The 24,410-nt window shown below is 34.6% G+C and overlaps 1 protein-coding gene across 2 annotated transcripts in view; it reads right to left on the reverse strand.

Moving 5' to 3' along the window:
• The window catches only part of Mdga2 (MAM domain containing glycosylphosphatidylinositol anchor 2), an 801,066-nt gene that overhangs the window by 346,852 nt on the left and 429,804 nt on the right, over window positions 1–24,410 (reverse strand). For both annotated transcript variants that reach the window (XM_004835599.4, XM_087207963.1), the window contains one exon: window positions 7,954–8,128. In XM_004835599.4, the coding sequence (XP_004835656.1) occupies window positions 7,954–8,128 (175 nt within the window). The remainder of the gene's footprint in view (window positions 1–7,953; window positions 8,129–24,410) is intronic.

Raw genomic sequence — 24,410 nt, forward strand, 5'->3', positions numbered from 1 at the left:
CCACATATTTATAACTTGCTTTTTGTTAGATAAAGTACTGATATTGTCCTGGTTATGCAAGTATTCTTTGCAACTGTACCTTGTGTATATTGATTAGACTTCATTTCATACAACTTCTTTTTGATTTTTGTTAATAGCTTGTGCATTTTGTATACTCAGTTGTGTATGCACTATCATTACCATATCATTAAGCTTTCTATAAGTAATGTAAAATTCTTGTGCAAAGTACCAAAAAAATCACCAGCCGCATCTCTTTCCTGAAGACTTTCGCTGTTCTCCCAGAGTCAATCTATTCTGCTTGCTCCCCCACTTTAAATGTAGTATATGTTCATGATACACAATGAATCCATTCATCCTGGGGACTGGTACATGCATGTATCGCATCTGGATATTTTCTACTTCCCCTTCCTCTCCTCTCCCTCCCCTTGTCTCTCTCCAGCCCCTGAAATCTTTCCCATCTCCACACAGTCTATCTCCCTATTTCTTATCATCTATTTTTTATTTTCTTCTTTAAATTATTTATACTTTGAGTTTCTCATATAAGAGAAATCATGCAATATTTACCCTTCTGTGCCTGATTTATTTCACTTGGGCCATCTGGCTGGGACACCTGTCACCTTATTGATCCCCAGATTTGATGGGGCTGAACTCCAGCTGGCTGCGCTGCTGTCCTCTTCCCCCTTCACTGCTCCACGTGTGTCCCCGCCAAGCTTCCTACTCTGACAAACAGGATGACCTTTCCCCATAGAGGAGGTGGTTCTTTGGTCAAGGGCACAGGAAAACAGGCACATGGGAAAACTGTTTTTAAATCCTCATAGGTCTAAAAATATCTTCCTTCTTTGATATTTGAAAAAAAATGGACTATGCAGAAAATCCTAGGTTAGAAATTTAAAAGTTCAGAATTTCAAAAAGTTGTGCTCAATAGTTTTCCTGTCTCTGGGGTCCTATTGAGAAAATTTATGCCATTTTGATACCTATTTTTTTATATGTGACCATATTAGAAAAAGTACAAGTGCCTTGGAAATATACAAGATCTTCATTTTGTTCCTAACGCATTACAGTTCTATGTTGACATGCTTTGATGAGTTTTATTTATTTCACTGCAGTAGGTGCCAATGACTCTTTTTCTAATTAAAAAAAATGTCTGACTATAATGGGGGATTTTCTGAATTAAAATTCTATGTATTTGGAATTCTTATTGTTCAGTTCTTATTATTCAAATATTAGATCAACTAGACTTATTTTCTGATGTTCTTATCTTCTTTTTCTCATGTAATACAACTTTGATTGTTAGATTTTGTTTTACTCCAAGATTTCCTCAAGTTGATTATCTGTTCCTTCCAATGCTTTTCAATGTTTTAATTTTCAATATTTTTTGATATTCTCTCAAAATTCCTGTTAATATTTTTTCTCCTTTGTTACATAAATCCAATAATTCCCCTTTTCCAAGACTATAAATTGTAAATATCAATAATTACATTTTGCTTTGTATTTTAGCTTCCTGGATGTTTCTTGATTACTGTATTCTTTTTTTCTCATTTTGTTGTCTTAATTTCTCTATTTCTGGCTAGAATATTAACATAACCATCTGGTTACTGGGTTATAAACTTACATCTAAGAATCAGTAACAGAAGGACTAACTGGTAGCTCGGTTTGCAAGTATTAGCTGTCCTATTTCACCAAAGCTCCCAGTTTTGGGAATCTGTAACTCTTTTTTGAGGCTTTGTCCGTTTTCCCAGAAACTAACCATGCAATCTCCTACCTAAGTGATATTCAACCTCATGACCAGCATTCTCAGAAAGAAATGTAAGCAAGGACTGAGATTAGACTACACACTTTTTACTTAATGACCCAGATTGAAGCACACCATGTTCTTCTTTTTAAACACTCTGGGTTACTAAGTTTGCCTTTCAGCTGCTCAAAAAAAAGTATAGTTCTAGACCTCTTGGAAGACTGATAAGGGGTTTGGTCGCCTGGGGTGGGCTTAGGGTTATGTGAATGTAGGAGGAGATCTGGTTGTATAACACTGCTTTTTCAGAATTTTTTTCTCTTTTTTTTAGATTAATGTTATAGACTTTATTATGAAATAGATAAAAATATAATCATACACTAAAATTGAACAATTACAAGGACTCCTTCCCACATGAAATTTAATCTCATAAAACCACCTATGTTCTGCTTCTTAAAAAGTTTAATAGTAAAACTTTGGTGTAGCAGGGTCCTTGGCAAGTTTAGAACTAGAATTAAAAGGCAGACAACAACTCTGGAAACTAGTGAACCCCGTCTCTGCAGCAGCCTCACATCTGGGAGTCTCCAGCAGTTCCTGCTCCTCTTTCCAACTGGGTTTCAGCCCTTTCCTCCTGGCCGAAGTCCCCTCTGCCTCCCTGGCCAGGCTGTCCGCCCTCAAGGCCTTGGTCAGGCTTTCTCTGACCCTCTTTACTTTCTCCATCTGTTTCATGAGGTCTGCAGCAGTGAGCTGTCTGATGGAAGAGGGAGGAACAAGGTGAAAAGCTTCCAGGAAAGTCTCTTCCCAGAAGGGAGACAGGCCGGGGTGGGCTGGGAGCCCTCATCAGCACCCTGGCCACGGGATCCACCTTGGCTTCCTGAGGTCATGATTTGGAAGGCATTTGTGAAATCCAATCGGCTTAAACCTTCTTCCGTGCCTTGTTGCTTGAGTGCCTGCAGCCTCCAGCTTGTACACAGCTGCTGGGGGTTCTCCAGCTTCTCCTTGTCGGGCCCACACCTGACCTCATTGCCAGGGTGGGCGGGGATGAGCGTCACGGGCCTGGGTAAGATGCTGCTGGTCAGTCCCTCTGGGATGGTAAAGGGCGTGGCAGCTCCGCGCTGGGCGAGGACTTGTTTCTTCTGCAAATCTGGGGGTAGCATGCTTTCTTCTGAGCTTCCGCACGAAAGGCTGGCTTGGAATTGAGGGTGTTTCAGGCCCTATGGTTGCTGGGATTTTCCTTTCGGGCTCCATTTCTGAGATGAAGGTAGTCTGTGGCTTTCTGGAAGATGCAGCGGTCCCTCATCTGGTTCCCACATAACGGGTTTAGGTGTGTTCTGTAGGCAAGTGCCTAGTGCAACCTTGGGAAACTCTGCTTTTTCAGAATTTTGATCAATTCTTTTCTTTTCAAACTCAACTACACCCTTAACCTAAAAGGCTATCTGGTGACCCTAATTCATAGCTCTTTTCAAGATTTCTAGAATATGAGTATGCCTAATTTTATCTTTACACTAACCAGTGTGATTTAAGATTTCTTCAGTATGTGAAGCAGGGACCATTTCTTGATTTGATTCTTCAAAATTGTTTTCCTGCCATCTACTCTCCTATTCTATATTAATATGTGACCTTTATATAGTTGTTTATGTTTATTGCCTTTTCTATTGTTTTAGGTGGGGACAGGAAGAATGCATAGGTTGAAAACAGTATGCTTAAGTAGAATGAAAGTTACACCTCATAAACATAATGGTATTAATTTTTAGACTCTTTGAAGCTATTTCTCACCAGAAAAAGCATTGTACTTTATTAGGTTTTGAAAGGAAATATTGGTACAAATGAAGAGATCAAATTTGAAAAAAAAATTGAAATCACTATATGTGATCTAAAATCTACTAGGCTGTAAATGTACATTTATTATAAAATTACATCTCATAGAGCTCTTGAAGTGCTTTTACAATTCTTAAAAATTAAAATATTAGGACCTATAAATAGAAGAACACTGATATTATAATTTCTCAAACTGTATTCATGATCGAAATACTACACTTGATCTTAGCCAAAATGCAGAGAAGTGATTCATGATTAAAATACTATGACATGTGCAACTGATAGTTTTTTTATATAATCTATATAGTCTGATTTTTTTCTACTTTATAAAGGTTTCAGAAAATTAGCTGGAAAAATTACTTTTAAAAAGTCATAAACCTGGGCCGGGGATTTAGCTCAGTGGTTCCGGCACCTGCCTCGCAAGAGCAAGGTTCCTAGTTCGATCCCCAGTACCAAAAAAAAAAAAAAAGTCATAAACCTAAATAAATAAAGTTGAAGGCTCAGGTTCCTCTACACGGCTTTCAAAGTCTCTCTCTTATATACAAGCAGATCTCAGTGTCCTTAGACATTGGCCCAAGATTTCTCAATTAAACCCACACAGGAAAGGATGTTGTAATGTTCCTTCCAGAACTCTTTAAGGGTTAAATCTATATCTGAGACCATCTGAAAGCACAAGTGGTCACCATTTGGGTCGTGAATCAAGACTTTGATTATAAGTTAAAACTAAAATTCTGGTCATAACCCAAGTTGTTTGTATGTGAGGCTGGTTGTAACTCCAGAGTCCACTGAACACCCAACTACAGATATTACAAAGTATCTACCTTTAAAAAGTTATCCCATTTTATATCAGGAACTAATTACAGCAAGTTCCTCTTCTAGAACCAAATTTCCTCATCAAGATAATGAGTAGTTAGCATTAAATTTTATTTTAAGTAGCTTTTAGCTCTAAAAAGCTTAAGATCAGAACATGAGATTTAATGAGAGATATCCATTTTCACTATTATAAAAACACTACAAGAATACTGATGGTATAACACTAAAACATATGTTATATATTAATTAAGACATTAATATAGGGTAATTTGTAGAGAGAATTTATCACAAAGGATTCAAGGCCAAATTCTAACATTATTATCATCTTATTCTTGTTATTAAATCCAACTTATAGTCTGACTCAGTTTGCTGTTATACATATAACCCTTACTGTAGATTTGTTTGGTAGGTTGTATTTCCTATTCTATGCTAATCAATGTATTCCAGGTTCTACAGCTGTTGATATCAGATCCCATGGGGGACCAGTTTAAACAAAGTAACAGAAATCCACAGTGAAGGTGATAACTCTAAAGCCATGGTGTGAAACAGAAAAACTGGTCTTATTCATCATTTCCTAAAATAGTTAAAGCATAGTAACTAAAATAAAGTTATTCACTTTTTATAGTGTTTAAGATGATTATCCATTCAACCAACCAAGCAGTCCAATATCAAATCAAAGTCCAAGCAGAGATACGTTCTATGAACTATAATCCAATTTAGACACCAAATTTTCCAAATTTAAACATAGCATTAATATGTTAGTCATGGTCTGATTAATAATGCAAGAAAATGTTTTAAATTATAAATATGCTTCAACCTAAAAACACTGGTCTTTAGTCAAAGTTATATTTAGAGCACAAGGATTCTTCAAGGAGGTCTAGTTGTCTCTACTGTGAAGTATTCTTATCAGTCAAATCATGCTTAACAATCTGCAATCTAAAGAAATTTATTTATTTGAGCCTTCATGAATTGGTGTTATTGTGTAAAAAATATGTCTGGATCCCCATATTAGAAAGATCCTCACTGGAGCTACAGGGATACTCTGGAAAATTCATATTGGAGAAAGGTCACATTTACTCATACAGTCTAAAATTTAACATGATATTTTCTCAAATAACGTAATTGTAGATAGCTTTCCAATAAATGCTAGCCTCCAAAAAAGTACTGAAAATAGTAATGAAATACGGTATCATCACAGTGACATCTCATGAACATAACACAAAATAAGATGTTTGTCAAGATCAAGTTGAAAACCTTTGCGGAAAAGGCTCTAGGAACAGAGAAGGTAACAGAGCTAGCATCCTCAGGTGGGGCTGCATGGGGGAAGAGAAAAGTTTTAAGCACCAAAGGGGATAGGGAAATAGAGTAAACAGGGTTTTCATTCCAGTAAGTTGAGCAGTGTGAGTTACTGAGGTACAATGCAGTCTAAACAACCGGGATGAAGATCCAAAAGAGTAGGAAGATGCAGTACTCACAAAGCTTTATAGCCAAGAAACAGACAATTTTTGAAATTTCTGGAATGTGATTTTCTTCCTTTGTATTTGAATTTTATCTCGGCATTACATTTTTTATTACTATCAAGCCTATTTTGGTAGCAATTCAGGTTACAATCTCTTATTCAAAACTTGTGGGGAATGTATTTTAGATGTCTTTAGACTTTAGAAAGACAATACAGCAGATATACCATTTCTATATAACCTGCCCAGCAGGTTAGGTGGCTTTATTCTGTAATCAGACACATTTTCTCAGCAAAGCATGAAATTACTCAGGCAAAGTAGAGTAAATAAAGAGTATATCTTTTCTATCTTTCTCTTGAAGTTGTTTCCACTTATATTTTACTATCAAACTATCACATCTGGTTTTCCTAACAAAAGTTAGCAAAACCAAAGAAGAACTGCCTATTCATTTTTAGATGTTTAGATTATAAAATTGGTTTCAAGGTATTGAAGCTATATATTCTAAAACTGAATGGCCCAAGCTACAATAACAAAAAAAAAAAAATCAGAGGCATATACTGTAGAAATTTATATCACTGAAATGATTCATTCAACCACACTTAGTTTAATTTAAAATTATATATGAAGAAAATCACTGGAAATATATGGAGGCCAAGGACTTCCCCATGGCTGCGATTCATACAGAAATGCCATGGGCACTCATGTGACAGGGACAGAGTGGCACACGCGTTGACAGTACCCAAATTGTCCTGGGATGAGGGGGCAGGCCTGAGGCACTGGAAAATGGAGAGAACAGAGGGAACAAAGTATCTGAATGTGGAGGCTGAGTCACAAATGCCACTCTGTCACCCACTGCCGCCTCACCTCAATAACTAAAGGAAACTCGCTGCATGATCTGATGTGTAGACTGTGTATAACTCCAATCCCCTTCCTAAGTACTCAGCACATGTCCTGCACAGAAAGAAATAGGAACGAAAAGGGAAACAGGCAGAAAAACAAACTTGTCACTTGTTCCCTACATCTGCATTACTTTTCTAAGGAGAGGAAAAATACCCCCTTAAAAGAGACTTAAAACTAAAGGAATGTCTTAAAAAACACTAATAGGAAAGGTGGTGTGTACACCCAAGGGATTAGTATTCAGTGTTAAAGGAGGATGAAGCCATGTTATTGTCAGGAAAATGGACAGAACTGTCATGTTAAGTGAAACAACCCACAATCAGAGAGACAAATATTGCATGCTTTCTCTCCTATGTGGAATCTTTAACAAAATTAAAGTAGATTGGGTAAAAGTAGAAGAGAAGAGGAAGGGTGTTGGGGGGAGAGGGGTGGAAAATAAGGAGGGCAATTGGGGATTTAAAAGACTAAAGTATGTTATATGTACCTTTCAACATGCCAAACAGTCTGCCCTATTCTGTAGAATTAACAGGTGCTGATCAAAAAAAAACCCAGAGACAATAGATACATACACCCATGCAAAAGACCAAACTGAATGTAGTCCTTGATTTGGTGGCAAAAGAAGCAAGAAGATCAAGAAGAATTTGAATATGATTAACAAGAATGAAATGTAGGAAAATGCAAGCCGGAACAACAGCAACAACAGGTCAAGCAATCCTTTCTAGGTGGCATCATGTGGCACAGGTTTGGTGCTGACTGCATTTATCAGGGTTGGATCAAAGACAGACTCTACGCAGAGACTTTGGTCATTTACAAGCCAATTCGGGTTAAGTTTTCTTACGTATTTGCTGTGCATTTAAAAATAGAGAAGTGTAGCTGTAATTATACATCGGTAACACAAACTAACACAACTAAGAGTACATATACATGATGCTTTCGTCACAAAAATAGAAAGGAAAAAAATATATATCAAACATTATGCTATTGGTGGAATTATAGTCTTAATAGTAATCTTAATATCCATGGGTTTCTACATGTTCTATAATAATACATAATTTCATCATAAAATACGAAAATTTCTAATGACGATTTCTTTCCTCAGAAATGTATTAACATAGCTATGATTATCTGATGCATTTTTTCATTCTCCACGGGAGAGAACTCTATTACTTTTCAGAAAATCATAGTTGGACCGAAGAAACCCATGTTAGGCTGCATCAAATTCCGGGGAACTTTACTTACAGTACACATCCACTCGGATTGACTTTATCGCGGGGGACCCCAGGCCATTCTCGGCTTTACAGTAGTACCGGCCTCCTTGGTGTCGCTGAATGTTTGTAATCCTTAGCGTCTCATTGAAGACACTGGAGTCTTGGAATCTGTCAGAGGCACTTCCTGCTGTTTTGGTCCACCTGATCTGAGCAAACATCGACAGAGATTGTTACTTTAGTTTGGTTTCCCCACCAAAAAAAAAAAAAAATCAAATAGTAGTTACTTATTTGAAGTTTGCATTCCGAGCTGCTACATTGCCTTTCCAATCAAATTACTAACAACTTTTCTAGAAATATTATATGCCTAATTGAATTATAGGAGTTTAATTGAAACATCATCATTATATAGTACCTGTAATTCAGCTTCATTTGCATGGGATTCATCAATAGATTGATCGGTATGTACGCTAACATAAAGTCTAACAGAGAGGGAGTTAAATATCCACAGTAAGTACCCTAGAAATATGGATTCTCTTTTCTTTGTTAAGCATTTGAAATTGTCTTTCACATTTTCCAAACTTTGCAAGATATTTTGTGCTCTAGGTAGACTCTCATTTCTTTTTGGACATGTTTCATTATTTTATTTTAAATTTCCGACTTGATTTGGATACTTCAGTCATATTATCATAATAGCTTATTGAGATTATGTATAATTGTATACACCTGGTTTTTCAAAGAGTTTTTTTTCTTTAATAGCTTTGCTTTAATAAGCCTACAAATGATTTGCCTATTTTGATAATTAGAATGTACTTTACATCAATAATTATTTTCAGAAAAATGTGTAAACTTTTTCAAGGAGAATGTTTCCATTAAACTGCCAAAACACTTTCACTATCTAAAACATTTCATTATAAACAATGCCATTCTTTTAAACACAGCTGTGTGCCAATGATTTCATTTTGCTAGCAATAATGACTGGCATTCAACTTAAATTTTGTGTATTTTAGTTTTTAAAAAACCTGAATAAAAGCTACAGGCTGATACTGTAAAGAGATATAAAACAGCAAGTAAAAAGGATTTGGTTTTACGTCTCTCCTCCTAATTGTATATTTTTAACTTTTATTTTGAAATTGAGAAACAGCTAATAAATTCTTCTGGTCAAATATACATGATAAAACATGGAAAATGAAACTAATGTCTGAAATCCTATAATACTGCTATTATCAATATGTCTTCATGAAATGTGAATTAAGATTTATGTTCTACTGACATTTAATCTTTAAAAAGTTATCCATATCATTAAAATATCAGTATGAATATATTCATGTTTCTCTTTAATTGTAAATTAAAATGTTCCTTAGACATCAATAAACAAAAAGCAATATTAAATGTTTAATCAACACTTCCTATGTATATATAATATACAAAAGAGTAAAGTGGCACACTTCTTGCTTTCAAGTAGTCTATAAATTCATCAGCTATATGTCTATAAAAGTAAAATGTATAACAAAGGCAATGTGTGTTTTTTAAACTTCGGTTTTTGTTTGTTTGTTTGTTTGTGATACTGGGGATTGAACCCAGGGCTTTCTCATTGAGCTACATCCTCAGCCCACTATTGAAAAAAGTTTTTTGAGACAGGGTCTCCCTAAGAGTCCTGGGATCACAGGTGTGCACTGTCACAATGGTAATGAGCTGAAGTTAGTAATATTTCCTTTATAAAATCTACAGTTCTATTTTCACTTAAATTTCAAAATCTACAAGTACAGAAATAAAGACTATTTAAAGAAATAAAAGACATATTTTTGTACAGAGAGATTTTAATTCCCTTTAAGAAAATATATCTCAGCTATAATCTAAGTTTAATCATGATTCCAATTAAGGTATCATGTTTTCTTTCAATATCACAATATAATACAGAAGTATTACTTGGAAAAAGAAGATTTGGAAAAAGAAGCATTTCAGAATATAAAAATAGGTCCCGGAAAAAGAGTTATCAGAATAACCTAATCCTTCCAAATATGGAAATTATGTTATTAATACAAAGTGATTCAGTAAGAGGGGAGGAGGATAAGGTGTACAGAGAGAGAGACTGAGAGACAGAGAAACAGAGAAAGAGAGACTATGACACAAACCAACATTTATAAGCTTTTCGCCAAAGCACATCTTTATATTCTACAAAATTAGCGAGGACCTCAAATGTTTTTTTGTTTATTTGGATTACATTTATTCATAATTATGGCTTTAGAAGTTAAAACAACATGTTAAAGTATGTATTATCTTACTTTATATTATAAAAATAAGTGTATGGCATTTTAACATTAGTAACATTTTGAATCAGAAAAATATATTTTCCACTATGAAAATAAAAAAGAGTGGCATTGATTTATAGTTCTGTATATCTCTTTAATATCTAGTTTAGGGCAACAGTGCTAGGTGGATTATTATATCATTTTCTGCATGCAAGCATTGTATTATGTTGCTTTGTTTGCAATACATGAAGGAAATCTAGTCCCATGTTGATATTTAGTCAGAAAGGGAGAATATTTCAACAGCTTTTTCATGTAATTGCACATGAAAGAGATTGAAAGAGATTAAAACTGTACAAGGTCATTACTAAAATGTTCCTTTGGAAAGCATAATCTAAAACATGAACAACATGTCTATATTCAGTTACATCAAAACTCATTGGTGTGTTTTGCTCTTTGAACTGATTTTTTTATCATGAATGATTTTGTAACATCATGAATTCATTATATGGAAAACAAATTCATTGAATTAAGCAAATTTACCAAATGTTCACACACAGCATTATATATGTTGCATATGTTTACATGTATGTATAGACATGATATAGATATAGATATAAAATCACAATTAATCTCACCACCAACCTCTTCAGAAGAGTGTGTAAATTATGAGATGTCATTGTGCTTACATGGGAAAATTTTTTCAAATTCTATGTTTCATTTTAAAAACATGAATTAGTAATTAATAATAAATAATGTCAAGCAGCTTCCTGGCTCATTTCATTCATTTTTGAGAAAAATATTTATCAGTGCCCATGGAGTATATTTTGCCTAAAAGCTATATTCAATACAAAGGTGGTTAGTTTAGCAAAAAACTCTACTACACAAGTCTTTTTCTTTCAGAGAATCTTGGTACTTTAATAAGTAATAGAAATATTTTGTAGATAATTTCTATCTTGTCAATAAAACATTAAAAACTTTCAAGCTGTGGGCCAAGTGTGGTAGCACATGCTTGTAATGCCAGCACATGGGAAACTGAGGCAGGAGGATCGCTGTGGGTTCCAGGCCAGCCTGGGCTGCATAGTGAGGTCAAGCACAGGGTGAACTACATAGTAAAACCCTGTCTCAAAAATGAATGAACAAACAAAAGTTGAAGCTTCAAGAATTGAAGAATTGATCATTCTTACTGAATAATCAAAGGTAGTAATATTGATTTTTTTTGAGTGCATGGTAGTGAAGAATACAAAGGTTTGTTTTTGTTTTTTTTTACAAATTTCAGTCTGTTTAAACTTTAATTTGTGCATTTGTGGTAATTTATGACTACAAAATATACTTCTTATAATGACGAATAGGCACATTTCATTTGAATGCACAGTGTACCATTCTAAAATATCCTAATTTCCTAACAAAGTGCTTGAGCAGTCACATACACATACAGTAATAGCAAAATATATTTACACTCTTAAAATTTGCAATCTGATGAAAATATATATATATACTTTAAACTACAGAAAAAATTAGTGCTTTCTTCAGCTTAATTATGAGAATATACCCTGCCATCTAATTTTTTTACTGATTGACTTCAATTAAAAAATTGGTGTACACTGTGTAGTTAGTTATAAAATGCATGTCAGTTTTTAAAATGCTAAAAGCCCATTTTAGACATTGCTTTCCAGGCATATTTGAGAACCAGACAGGTGAGCAGGCTGCACCACAAAAGTATTTAGTTTTTATTTTAAAGCTATTAATGATGTTTAAATTAAAACTAGAAAATTATGCTTAGGTCTCTTACTGTCTTTTCCCAAGGAAGTTTAACTGCCATTTAAAAATAACTTTAACCCCACCAGCACACAGGAGGTGAGCCACTCCAGGGCACAAAGGGAAGCTTCCTGGCCACTGTACCACCCCCTGCCAGCACACAGGAGGTGAACAGAGCAGGCACCATCAGCACACACACACCCCCCATCAAAATGGGAAGACACATAAACAAGTTTCAAAACCAGACTTCCAGATCACCTACAGCAACTCCAAAGGGAAACAACAGGGAACACTCTGATACTCAACCACCTGGACTCCCTGAACTGGCAACAAAGGAGGATCTGGAAAAAATGAAATCAGAAATAATTTCTCAGATAACAGCAGAGATTGTCCTCATAGTGCAAGACATGATTAATAAATCTATAATGGAGCTTAGGAAAATGATGGAATCCCAATATAGGAAACAAATGGAATCCATGTAACAGATGCAAACAGATTTCCAAGAGATTAAAAACTCCATTGAAAGTCTATGCAGCAGAATGAGCCAATGTGAAGACAGAATTTCAGATATAGAAGATAAGATTGCAATTAATGACCAGGAAAAGAAAAATTTCTTTAAAATTGTAAGGGAGCATGAGAAATCAATCCAGCAGCTGCTAGACGATACAAAGAAGAATAACACAAGACTGATTGTAGTCAAGGAAGAAACAGGAGAGAATACAGATGACATAAAAAAACATGTTCACAGAAGTGATGGCAGAAAACTTCCCAAGCAGGAGAAAAGAACTTGACACACAGATAAGTGAGGCATATAGGACTCCAACTAGCCATGATCAAAAAAAAAAAAAAAAAAAAACTACACATAGGCATATAATTGTTAAGATTCCAGAAACCCAACAGAAGAACAAAGTTCTACAAGTGGTTAGAGAAAAGAAACAAACCACATACAAAGGAAAGCCCATCAGAATCATAGCAGACTTCTCAGTGCAAACCCTCAAGGCAAGAAGAGCTTGGAGTGGTGTATTTCAAGCCCTAAAACAAAACAGCCTCTAACCCAGATTGATGTACCCTGCAAAATTATCTTTCAAAATTGGTGGAGAAATAAGATACTTTCATGACAAAGAACACCTTAGGAACTTCATGAATACCAAGCCAGCACTGCGAAAAATTTTAGACAATATCCTAGGAAAAGACAATGAGGATCACAACCCCAGGAAGCCCAGAAGAATGAATCCATCTGGTGTGACAAGAAATTAAATGCAAAGGGGTGAATCCAACAAACAGAAAAAGTCATGACAATGACAAGTCAATACGTATCAGTTATAGTCATCAGTGTTAATGATCTCAATTCACCAATCAAAAGAAATAGACTGGCAGAATGGGTCAAGAAGCAAGATCCAACAATATGCTGCATACAAGAAACACCTTGAATTCAAAAAGAAACTCATAGACTGAAAGTTAAAGGGTGGAAAACAATACTCCATGTGACATGAACCTAAAAAAAAAAAAAAAGCAGGAGTAGCTACCCTCTTTGCAGATCAAGTAGATTTCAAACAAAAATCTGAAACACTCTGGACTCAAGAATTTCAGATAAGGGATAGTCAACTTGTATGTAAAAATCTATTGTGAGTATGTAAAAATCTATGTGTTTTCATTCCTCTCAAGTAAAAACTTAAGAACAGGACTGTTGGTTCTTAACAGTAATACAAGAAATTTCTATATTCTTTTCCAAAATGGTTTTATCATTTTACATTCACATTAGCAGTATTAGAAAGTTCTAACTGGTTCACACCTAAGCTGACATTTGTTCTTTTAAAACTTTTAACTTCATCTCCCTAATGAATGTATAATTGAATCTTGTTATTGTACTGATTAGTACTTTTCTGATTCTAGTGTTGCACACCTTTCCTTGTGCTGTACTGGCTATTTATCATCTTATTGTGTCTACTTTTTAATTGGGTTGTCTTTTAATGAGCTGTAAGAGTTCTTTATATATTTTGGTCATGGGTTATATGATTATAAATATGGTCTGTTTAAGGACTACTTTTCATTTTCTTAACGATGTCATTTAAAGTTCTAAATTTTGATGGAATCTCATTTATCAATTTCTGTCTTTTATACATCATGTTTTTTATATCCTAGGAAATTCTTGCCTACCCTGAATTCATAAACATTTTCCCTTATAATTTCTTCTTAAAGTTTTATACTTTTAGTCTTTCATATTTAGGTTTATAGAGCCTTTCAAGTTATTTTTATGTATGGAAATAAAGGGGTGAGGTTAATTATTTATATACAGATACCAGGTGTTCTAGTCCCATTTGCTGAAAACACTATCTTTTCCTCAGCTCTTGAATTGAGTTTATGTGCTATAAAATGTTAATGCAAAATAATCTTTCAAAACTCAGTGGACCATATATGTGTGGTTCTATTTCTAGATTCTCTGTTTCATTCCAATGATCTATATGTCTTTCCTTACGCCAACACTGCCTTAATTACTGTAGCTTTAGAGGAAGTCTCAAAATTAGGCTCTGAATGTCTTTCGACACTGTTTGTTTTCCTCTTTCTTTTTACTTTTCTAGGCCCTTTGTACTACTATGTAACTTAAATTTCAATATCCAATTCTTCATTTACAGCAAGTATACATAGACCTGAATTTTTATATATACCTTGTGTTTTGTAATCCTGCTAAATTCAAATATAAGTTCTAGGTGCTCCTAGAGATTTCTTAGTATTTACTCTGTAGATGATCATTTCATCTGCATATAAAGAGTTTACTTCTACCTTGCCAATCCTATCCTAATTATGTCATTTTATTGCCCGACTATTTTGGTTTGGGCCTATGTTTCAAAGTTTAACAGACAGATGAAGAGTAGGGATATCTACCCTTGTTCCCCACCTTAGGGAGAAAGCATTGTATCTTCTCCATTCATATAAGGAATTTTGCTGGAAGTATGGAGTACATGTCTTTGATCTGTTGAGAAGGTTCTGTTCTACTTCTAATCTCCTGATAGCTTTTGCCATGAAGAGCTGTAGAATTTAGTCCAATACTTTTTCTCCAACTACTGACAGGATCATATGACTTTTTCCTTTCCTCTGTTAAAATGATGACTTTTTGGGAGTGGATCTTCCAAGGCTGAACCAACACTCCCATGCCTATAATAAAACCACTTTCTATATCCTGCCAGACCTGACTTCTAATATTGTTTTACCAAACAAATTTCTATCTATGTTCATACTTTTTTCTTCTATTATCTTTACCAGTTTTAGTATTAGCACAATGTGGATTTCCTAGAATGAGGGGAGAACTGTTCCTTCTTTTTTCTGCTTTAAATGTTTAATTTAATCAGTTAAAATGTATACGAGCCTATTGTTGTCATATAGGTAGGTTTTCAAGCTAGGAATATACTTTCTTTAATAGGTGCTATTCAAATTTTATATTTCCTCCAGAGATAGTTTCATTAATTTGTCTTCCAAGGTACTTCTTAGGAGTTGTCAAATTTATTTCAAAAAAGATTTTTGTAATATGCTTTCTGAATCCTTTTAAATTCTGTAAAATCTGTAAAATCTATGGTAATATCTCCTAGATCTTGATATTGTAATTTTAACAAAGTATAATTGACATTGTGTAATAGGAAGAAAAGGTCTAAAGAAGCAGGGGAATTGGGAGGGGTAGGGGAATGGAAAGAAGGGAAAAGAAAAAATATGAGAAGAGGAGAAAAATGGAAACAAAGTCTTTGCAAATAGGGAAGGGTGGAGGGGGTGTAGGGAGGGCAGGGGAAGGGGAAAAAAAATAAGAACCAAGATACTCATATAATGGTACAAGATCCCAATGATGAATGTAACTGTATTTTATACCTAAAATGTACCAATAAACTCTATGGGCAAAAATTTTTTAAAAATATCTTCAGGGACCAGGGATTTAGCTCAGTGGTTTAGCCGCCTGCTGCACAAGTGCAAGGACCCAAGTTCAATCCCCGGTACCAAAAAAAAAACAAAAACAAAAAACCTTTAAATAATACATTGTTCTTTTTACAAGATTTTCTCCCAAAGGATCTTGAGTAATAATTATAAAGGTAATACGAATTATTTCTGGGCAGTTTTAATTATAAGAGTAAATAAATACATGTTAACACATCCTAACAAGGCTGAAACCTTTATAAATGCTTTAAGCTCAACTCCACAAACCACTCTATTTTTATAAGATTTAAACTTGAATAATTTTTAAGAGATTAGCTCACTGTGATTAAGTGGTTAATTCAGCCTGGTTAGTTAACAAGTTTTTATTCCTGAGGTATAACGACCCTAACATGCTAAGCACAGAAAAGATTGTTATTAATTTGATGTCATTTCTTTGTTTTGTCTTTTTGTGCAGTCTGTTAATCCACCATCGCTTTGCTCGATCACTATAAATGCGAAACAGTGGAACAAATATCATTTTTCTTAATAATCACTGTAAGGATCACACAAGTCCCCTTCCCTGAGATCTACAGATTTTAAGGTCCACTTATTGTTAAGAGTACAGAAATATGTGTGTGTGTGTGTGTGCGCATGTGTGTGTATTTTGTGTCTTACATCCTGATGTTCATGTGCTCCTAGGTGGGGCTTTGGGAGGTGACTGGACCCTGGGTGTGTGGTACTGGGTTAGTCCTGATTGGTTTATAGCTGGGTGTGAGGCTGGGAAGTGAAGCCTGGTGGGAGGAGGTGGACCACTGTGAGTGTGCCTGAGGTAGTTTCCATATATATATATATAAGAACAATATAAGTGTTTTAAATGAACAAGCTAATGGACACAAATACAAAATTGAGAAAAAAAGAAATACAAATGGCCTTTTGTGTATGAAAATATTGGTAAATTTTTAATGTAATGATATAAATAAAAGTGAGAAGAATATATTTTTATCTATTGGACAGTGAGAAATACTAAAAATTTTGCATATCCCTGAAGTTTAATAGCTGAGACTGCAAGGATGCATTGGGACAAGTTTCCTTTTTGGAGAATTTATGAACTACTCTGACCTAACAAGTATGATTAAAATTAATTTCACTCACATAAATATAAGAATATCAGAAAATGATCCTACTCCGTGGGTAATAGTATGCCAGTAGAAACAGTATAAATATCAAGTGATAGATGAATATTTGAAAACATGGACCCTAAAATTAAATTAAATGTACTCATTAAAATACAAATTTATTATTGAGTAAAAAATGAAGTGGAGAGAATATTCCCAACTGTGTAGAAACAGTACTTTGTGTGTGTGTATGTGTGCGTGTCTAGAATTACACAAGGAAATACATGAAACTTAACATTAACTATGAGTGGGACTGGGAGTAATAACAGTAAAAAATGCTTTCCTTTTTAAATTTTAATTTTAAATACTTCACAGTGAGTTTCTTTTGCCCTGAACAAATATTGTGTTTAATATAAGTAATTTTAAAAATGAAAAACATTTCTGTAATGAAACAGGGAAATTAAAATGAACTAAAGAAGATTGCAAATTATCATTGAGGGAAAACTTTTATTTTCTTTAATTTTTTTAGTGATAGATGGAAAGGTATAAATTACCCATTTTGAGAGCTTATCACAGCTAACTGAGAATAAACGACACCGCTGTACATACTCTGATAAAGGTCGGGACAAGAGCGTGTACAAAGAAAACCTGGTGGGTTTTCAGGCAGATGGAGCACAGTGTGTCAGAGCTTGCTCATTCCCTAAAGATAAATCCCTCTTCTCCCATGAAGGAACTCCAAGTTACTAATCGCCACGTGGTTGCTCCGGATAAACACAACATTTTCAGCTTTCATTCAGTTATAATCTTGCCAGTGTATTCCATGCAGAAATGTCCTTATAGCAAGCAGCACCCTGAATTTTTAACATGTTTGCCCATTTTTACCAACTTTCATCTTTGGCCGTGAGCTGATTCAGAATCAAAGACAAGCATCCAGCGGAGTTTTTTTTTTTGAAAGTGACTACCTGATGCCACAGAGTTATACTTGCTGAAATGGACTATTTATAGTTCTTGTATTCTACTTGTGGAAAAATAACATTATTATTTTGTTTACATCATTCTTTTTCTGGGTTTTCTGTGACTAACAGCCAAATCTAATACTAGATTATTGTTATTGGAGGAGCATGGGAGGTTAGCTTGCCCTCAAAATTCTAATTTCCAACTCTGAAAATTATGAAATCTTGTGACGTGAAAGAGCATCTACCTTTACTGAAAAAGTTAGGGGGAGAGCCCATCTTGGAATATCTAATGCTCATTCAAGGTCTCATTCATCATCATGGGAAGGAAAAATATTCATTGACCTGCAGCCATTCAGTCCACATATAACTCTACGTGACAAAAATATTGTAAATAAGATACTGCAGCTAGCCAAAAGTAAACTGTACTTGATTAAATCAAGCTTCTGTACCTTTCTTGGGTACTACAAACATTTAAAACCTGTATTTCAAAACATTTTGAAATATAAAATACATTTTTAACTACTATAGTCACCAATCTGTTAAATGGATCATTATAGACTAAGAACAATTTATGCCAGTCACACAGTAAATGTGATTAGATGGAATGTGTCCACTGAAAGAACCTGTTAGACTGGGTTTAGAAGTTTAAATATGATAATAATGCAGTTTGCCATGTTTTATATATGCTATATACACATTATATGTGTATGTGCATCTATCTCTATCATCTAATATATACAAGGAAATGAAAATATTGAAAACCAAGATTCGAAACAAAAAGCACGGGTTAGGTGGTGACAGGAATATATAAACTAAAATGAATCAATTAAGTTTGATAATAATTATGAACAATAAGCTTAGTAAGAATTTCGTAGTTAAAAAACTAACAGAGAAAGTCATCATTTTGTGTAATGTTAGAGTAAAAAAAAAGTCAAGAGCAAAAAATATAGTATTATTCATTGATATTCAGTAAAATAAAGAATAACTAAGGACATAAAGCAAACAAAATTAGGTAAGAAGAATGTGAGAAACAGGTAGTTCTAGTAGGAAATTCCAATATACCCATTATGTTTTGGATCTAAAATGTCTCGCAAAAGTCTCACTTATATTCAGTGATGGAGCTTTTGGAATATAAATTCATTATGAGAGCACTATATTTGTCAGTGGATTAATCCATTGTGTATTAATAGTGGATTAGTAGCTGAACAGTGCTATTAGGTGGGATCTGATTGGAGGTGGGTCACTGGAGGTATAATCCAGAAGCATGTATTCTTATTCCTTCTCTCTCTGCTTCCCGGCTGCCAAATCTTGGAGCCAACCAACCATGGACTGAACCATTTGAAACCAAGAGCCAAAATACATTCTTCCTCTAAGTTGCAGGTGCCTAGTATTCTGTCCCAGAGACAGGAAAGTGAGTAATAAAACACCTCTCTGTGATTTAGACGGTTCTAGATAATGTATTTTTTTATTACGTTAAAAAGAAAGAGAACTAACACATATAATCAACATAATCAAACATATTTGATCAAATATTTCTATAGATAACACATATATAGAATCTTCTGCCCATAAAAAATGGATATTTTTCTCATATCTATTAAACATTTGTAAAACTTTATCATATAATTGGCAGCAAAGAAAATTCTAACTTTTAAAAAAAGTTCATTAGTACATGTTTGCAGAACATAATGATTATATGCATTGTGAGGATATGGTACTTGTGCGTAAAACAGTTTAATTTGTTTTACTCCTCGTTCTATTTCTTGTGGCCCTTCCCATTTACAAAAGGTCTATTTCATCGATTCCTATTAACTAGCTTAATTTTTAAAAGTAGAGATAGAATAAGCCATGCTATCTGAATTTAATTCAATATAGTTATAAACAAAAGATTAATATATGGAAATTCACTCGTTCAAAGAGAAAAATAAAAAGAATATTGTTACTGAGAAGTCAATCAATAGAAAACCATCAATGAATATACTGAAAGGACAGATAGAGGAAAATGCAAAGCTTAAGTACCTTCTATATTAAGGAAAAAACAGTACTCAATTTGTTTCAATTTAATGTAGGTTTGCTGAGATCTACCCTAAACTACAGCTTGTTAACCTGAGCAAATATAACTAATTACTCTTTAATTTAGTGATTTCTCCTGCAAATTCTTCTTAGCTTTGATATCATGTGTGTGCAGGATGGTATTGAGAACAAAACAACATCAAAAAGACAGGCAATAAATACTCTCTTAGTAATTTTTTTTGTTGCTGGGACAAAATTCTCAACAGTCACAAGTTAAAGGTTTATCTTAGATCACAGTCTGTAGAAGTTTCAGGCCATAGTTATCTGGCTCCAAGGCAGGGCAGAATGCTAGAGGGGCATGGCAGAGAAGGAACAGTGGAGGACAGACATTTGGCAGTGACCATTAAGGAAGAAGGAGGGATATATTATATACTTCCAGGCCACACCCAGTGACCCTCCTCTTCCTACCCTGCTTGAACTCTCCCACATCACACCTAGTTGGAAAACCATCAGTATCCTAATCCAGTATCTCATACACATGATCCGGTCGCCTCCCAAAAGCCCCACCTATGAGTGCACGAGGCTTTGGGGGACACCTAGATAAAGCCATATGTACCATAGGAAGAATCATAGATAACGCAATACTAGATCTCCAGAACTTTGTGAAGTAAATAATCAGCACATATTTTTAAAATGAAAATGGAGTGCCTGAGTTGAAAATTGAGGGATTATGGGATATAATGCTAAGGACTGAGTTCAGCTATAAGTAAGATAAATTCCATCATCAGTGGCTTATATAAGAGGAACACTAGATTATGCCATGCAGAAGAAATCTGGAGTGAGCCAGCCTAGTGGTAACTTAATGGCTCTGCTCCATTAAGTGGTGTACTAAGGGAATCAGGCTTTTTGAGAGCTTTCCCTCCACTCTATTGCTCAGTACAAGGTCCAGGATAGCAGTTACAAATTCAGTCCTCATATCCCAGTCCTAGCAGCAGGAAAGAGGAAGTGATAAAAAGCACCTTCTAGCTGTCTTTTATAGAAAGTTCTGGGCAGCTGCCTCATAACTCTTCTACTTTATCTCATAGTTATACCCATGTGCTTAGTAGCAATAAAAGTTGGGAAATATATTCTTTACTTGAATAACACTTTCTTGCTCTAATTTGATGGTTCCATAACCCTAGAAAAACAGGAGAGTGGGAATTTGAGACAATTACTAGTCCCACCATGGGAATAAAATATATCCCACTTTCAGATATATTGAATTCTTAAATATGTTTTTATTTAAATTCTTTTGCAACAATATAATATTAAAGTCATCTCCATAAAAATAACATAAACACACACAAAAAAAGATCCTAGAATCTAGGGGATAATATTGCATTGCAATTCTCTACCTAAATTGAAGAAACAACACAAAAATCCTCTTGGGCTGCAGAACATAACATTTAGCTTAGGGCTAATTCCTAACAGAGTCTTCTATTTTGTTTTTGATATAATGGTACTACTGAAACTTCATTGCTTTTATATAGCCTTAAATAAAATCAATGTTGACTGAGATAATCTTAGGAAAATATTAAAAATCTGAATCATAGATCAAAGATAGGCTTCTCCGAGTCCCAAGAGTATGTTGCATAAATGCTACAAACTCAATAAGGACCGAACAGTGCTGAGACTTCTAGGTTTTCTCCTGTAATTAATGTATATTGAGTGAGGATTCATCACTGAAGATACTTTCTATAAGTCACCAAGCAGTTAAACCACACATACGTACATCGATATATACAGACAAATCTGAGTTTTGTTCTTTATTTGTACCCTGAAATAAGATCATTAATCAGTGAAAAGTGGTCAAAGGAAAAATAACATAAACATCATCAGATCTGCTATGGTTACTGGGATGATCTCCAATCAGAGCTTCCAGGAGCTAAAAACCCTAAAAAGCCAGTTACAGAGTGCTGGCCTGGAAAGACAGGGTGTGCTGGCATTACTTCAAGCAGGAGGTCACAGAAGAGGGTATTTCTTGGTTCAAGTTCTCATAGATATAAAATGGTGGGGGTTAAAAAAGATGGCCTTGGAGAAGGCTTTGGTTTTGAAACACAACTGAAAAATCAACCATGGGTCTCACACACCAGAAACAGGATTTTACTTCTTTAAAAGTTTAACCGTGTTTTTATATTTTATCCTCTGATTTTAATCCCATGACAGAAATTAAGAGTGAGGAATTTTATTCTCTTCATTTTGTAAATCCAGTTCCTTCAATGGCCTTATGACTTTGTGCTTTTGTACACTGAGTTCCTTCCGTCCTGAAGGTTTTCTTTTTCTTCCTTCATTTAGCATCTGGTTAATCCCCTCTGGTACTTCAGAAATAATTTTATCGCAAAGCTTTCCCTCTCCCACAGAGCTCTGCTCTGGTTTGTCCTCTTCGTTGCCACCCCACCTTCAGAGGGAGTGTGATAGCTCCCTCTGTAAAATATTCATCACAGGCTACAGAAAGGAGCTGTGTGTATGTCCGAGCAGATAATTGGAACTCGTCTGTTTTCCTTAAGAGCCCTTATCACTCCTATATAAACCTCTCTGGGATTCCTTATTTCTTATGGAAGGTCCTTGGGCTATGGAATCACTTTGTTGAGCAAAAGCCTTCGAAAAAAACAGGAATTTACTCCCCAACTCATTGACTTTTAGCCAATGAATGATCAGTGTGAGATACGAAAGCCCTGCCCCCTCTTGGGACAGATTCTAAAGCAGAGTTGACAGTCCATCCCTGTCTATCTTCTTCCTTGCTTTCTTGCTCCATTAGTTTCTGCTACAAGTAACTCCTCAAAAACATCTCTTGCACATGAATTCTCCTAATTTATTTCTAAAGCACCAGTTCTAAGATATAACTGTTTTGCCTTGATAACCTGTAGCTCATTATGGCAAGTGCTGTTCTTGATCTTGTCAGCTCCAGCCCAAAGAGCCAAGCCTGAGACATAGTAATCAGCACCAACTTCACTTTTGCTTGAACAGATTCCTGGAACTACAATTCTAAGGACAATATAAGAATGAATTGTATAAAATTCCACTCCCTAAGACACCAACCATACAATGAGTTTGCTAATTAAATATTAATCTTTTAATACATATTTCTTTAAGTGAAAGTTGAGTGTATTAATCTGTTTTCATTTAGGAATATACACAGAAGGATTTTTATTTAAATTGGAAAATTTTAATGAATTTATTAACGCACCTATATGGTTTTGTCTGTTCATCTTTATAAGTGTAGCATTATATTCTGAACATGAATGGTTGAGATTTGACGAAAATAAATAAATAATAACTTTCTGATATCAAATTTTAAACAAAGTGTTATTGAATTAGCAATTAATAATATTAGATAAGGCTAAAATAAACTGATAAGCACAAAAACTAAATTCATGGAGATATATTCATTTAATAGAATTGGTGATGTTTTTGAAAAACTAATGAAAGAATAAGGCAAAACAATGGGTGATATAAACTATGAATTAATCCATCACAAAATTACTTGAATTTTAGAATAGACATAGACTATAAAATGAATCAGCAGTGATATAGCTGATTTAAAAGAATGTCAGTGTGCTGCATGTATTCAAATATGATTGAAATGCAAATTTTTTACTTCATATTTATCAAGTCTAAATTTTAGTAATTACATCATTTGATATAAGCAGTAGACAAATTGGAAAAAATGCCAAAGATGATCTCTAAATTTTTGGTAAAGTGAACAGAAAATCATTTACTTCCTCACAAGCTAATCCTTCCCAGTATTCAGTTGTGGTTCCTAGTGAGCTCCCTGACTTCTGAATGTTGAGTCCGTTCAGCTTTTTTCTTCGGCATCTACATTCACTTCATTAGTCAATCCAATAAGTATTTCAAATGCCAATTGTATAATGATGACTACTAAATTCATACTGTAGGTCAGGCATCTTCTCTGAACCCCAGACCTCAATCCTCAAACTGCACGTCCTCCATATCCAACATAACACATAGCATGCCCAAAAAGAACTTGGTCTCCTCTCCAAACCAACCCTCCCAATCTCCACTTCTCAATCATTGGCAAGTCCATCTTTCCAGTCATTCAGATCCAAAACTTTCCAGTTCACCTTGATGACAGAGAATGTGAATAAAAACACAATTTATACTATTGATCACAGTTGCAAAAACGTGTAACGATGTCTGTGATGGAATGTAAAACAGGTTTTATAAGTTAAGAAGGAGTGACAAAGTCATTTACTCAATTTTCCTGTTTGTCAGGAGATTCCAAGGCTATGCCTACATTTGATGACTCATGGAACTCATTATAAAGTTATAATCATGAGTGTGATATATTACAGTGAAAAGAAACAATGCAAAATTAACAAAAGGAAAAAGGTACATAGGGCAAAATTTGGAAGAAAAAGGTAACACATTACTAAGAGTCCCCTCCCAAGAGTCAGATAGGATGTGTTTAATCCCCTAGCACTGAATTATGACAACTCTTATGAA

This window comes from Heterocephalus glaber, unplaced genomic scaffold (genome assembly GCF_053883595.1).
Source record: "Heterocephalus glaber isolate CG9 unplaced genomic scaffold, H.glaber_assembly_v1.0 deba00000901, whole genome shotgun sequence".
NCBI lineage: Eukaryota > Metazoa > Chordata > Mammalia > Rodentia > Bathyergidae > Heterocephalus > Heterocephalus glaber.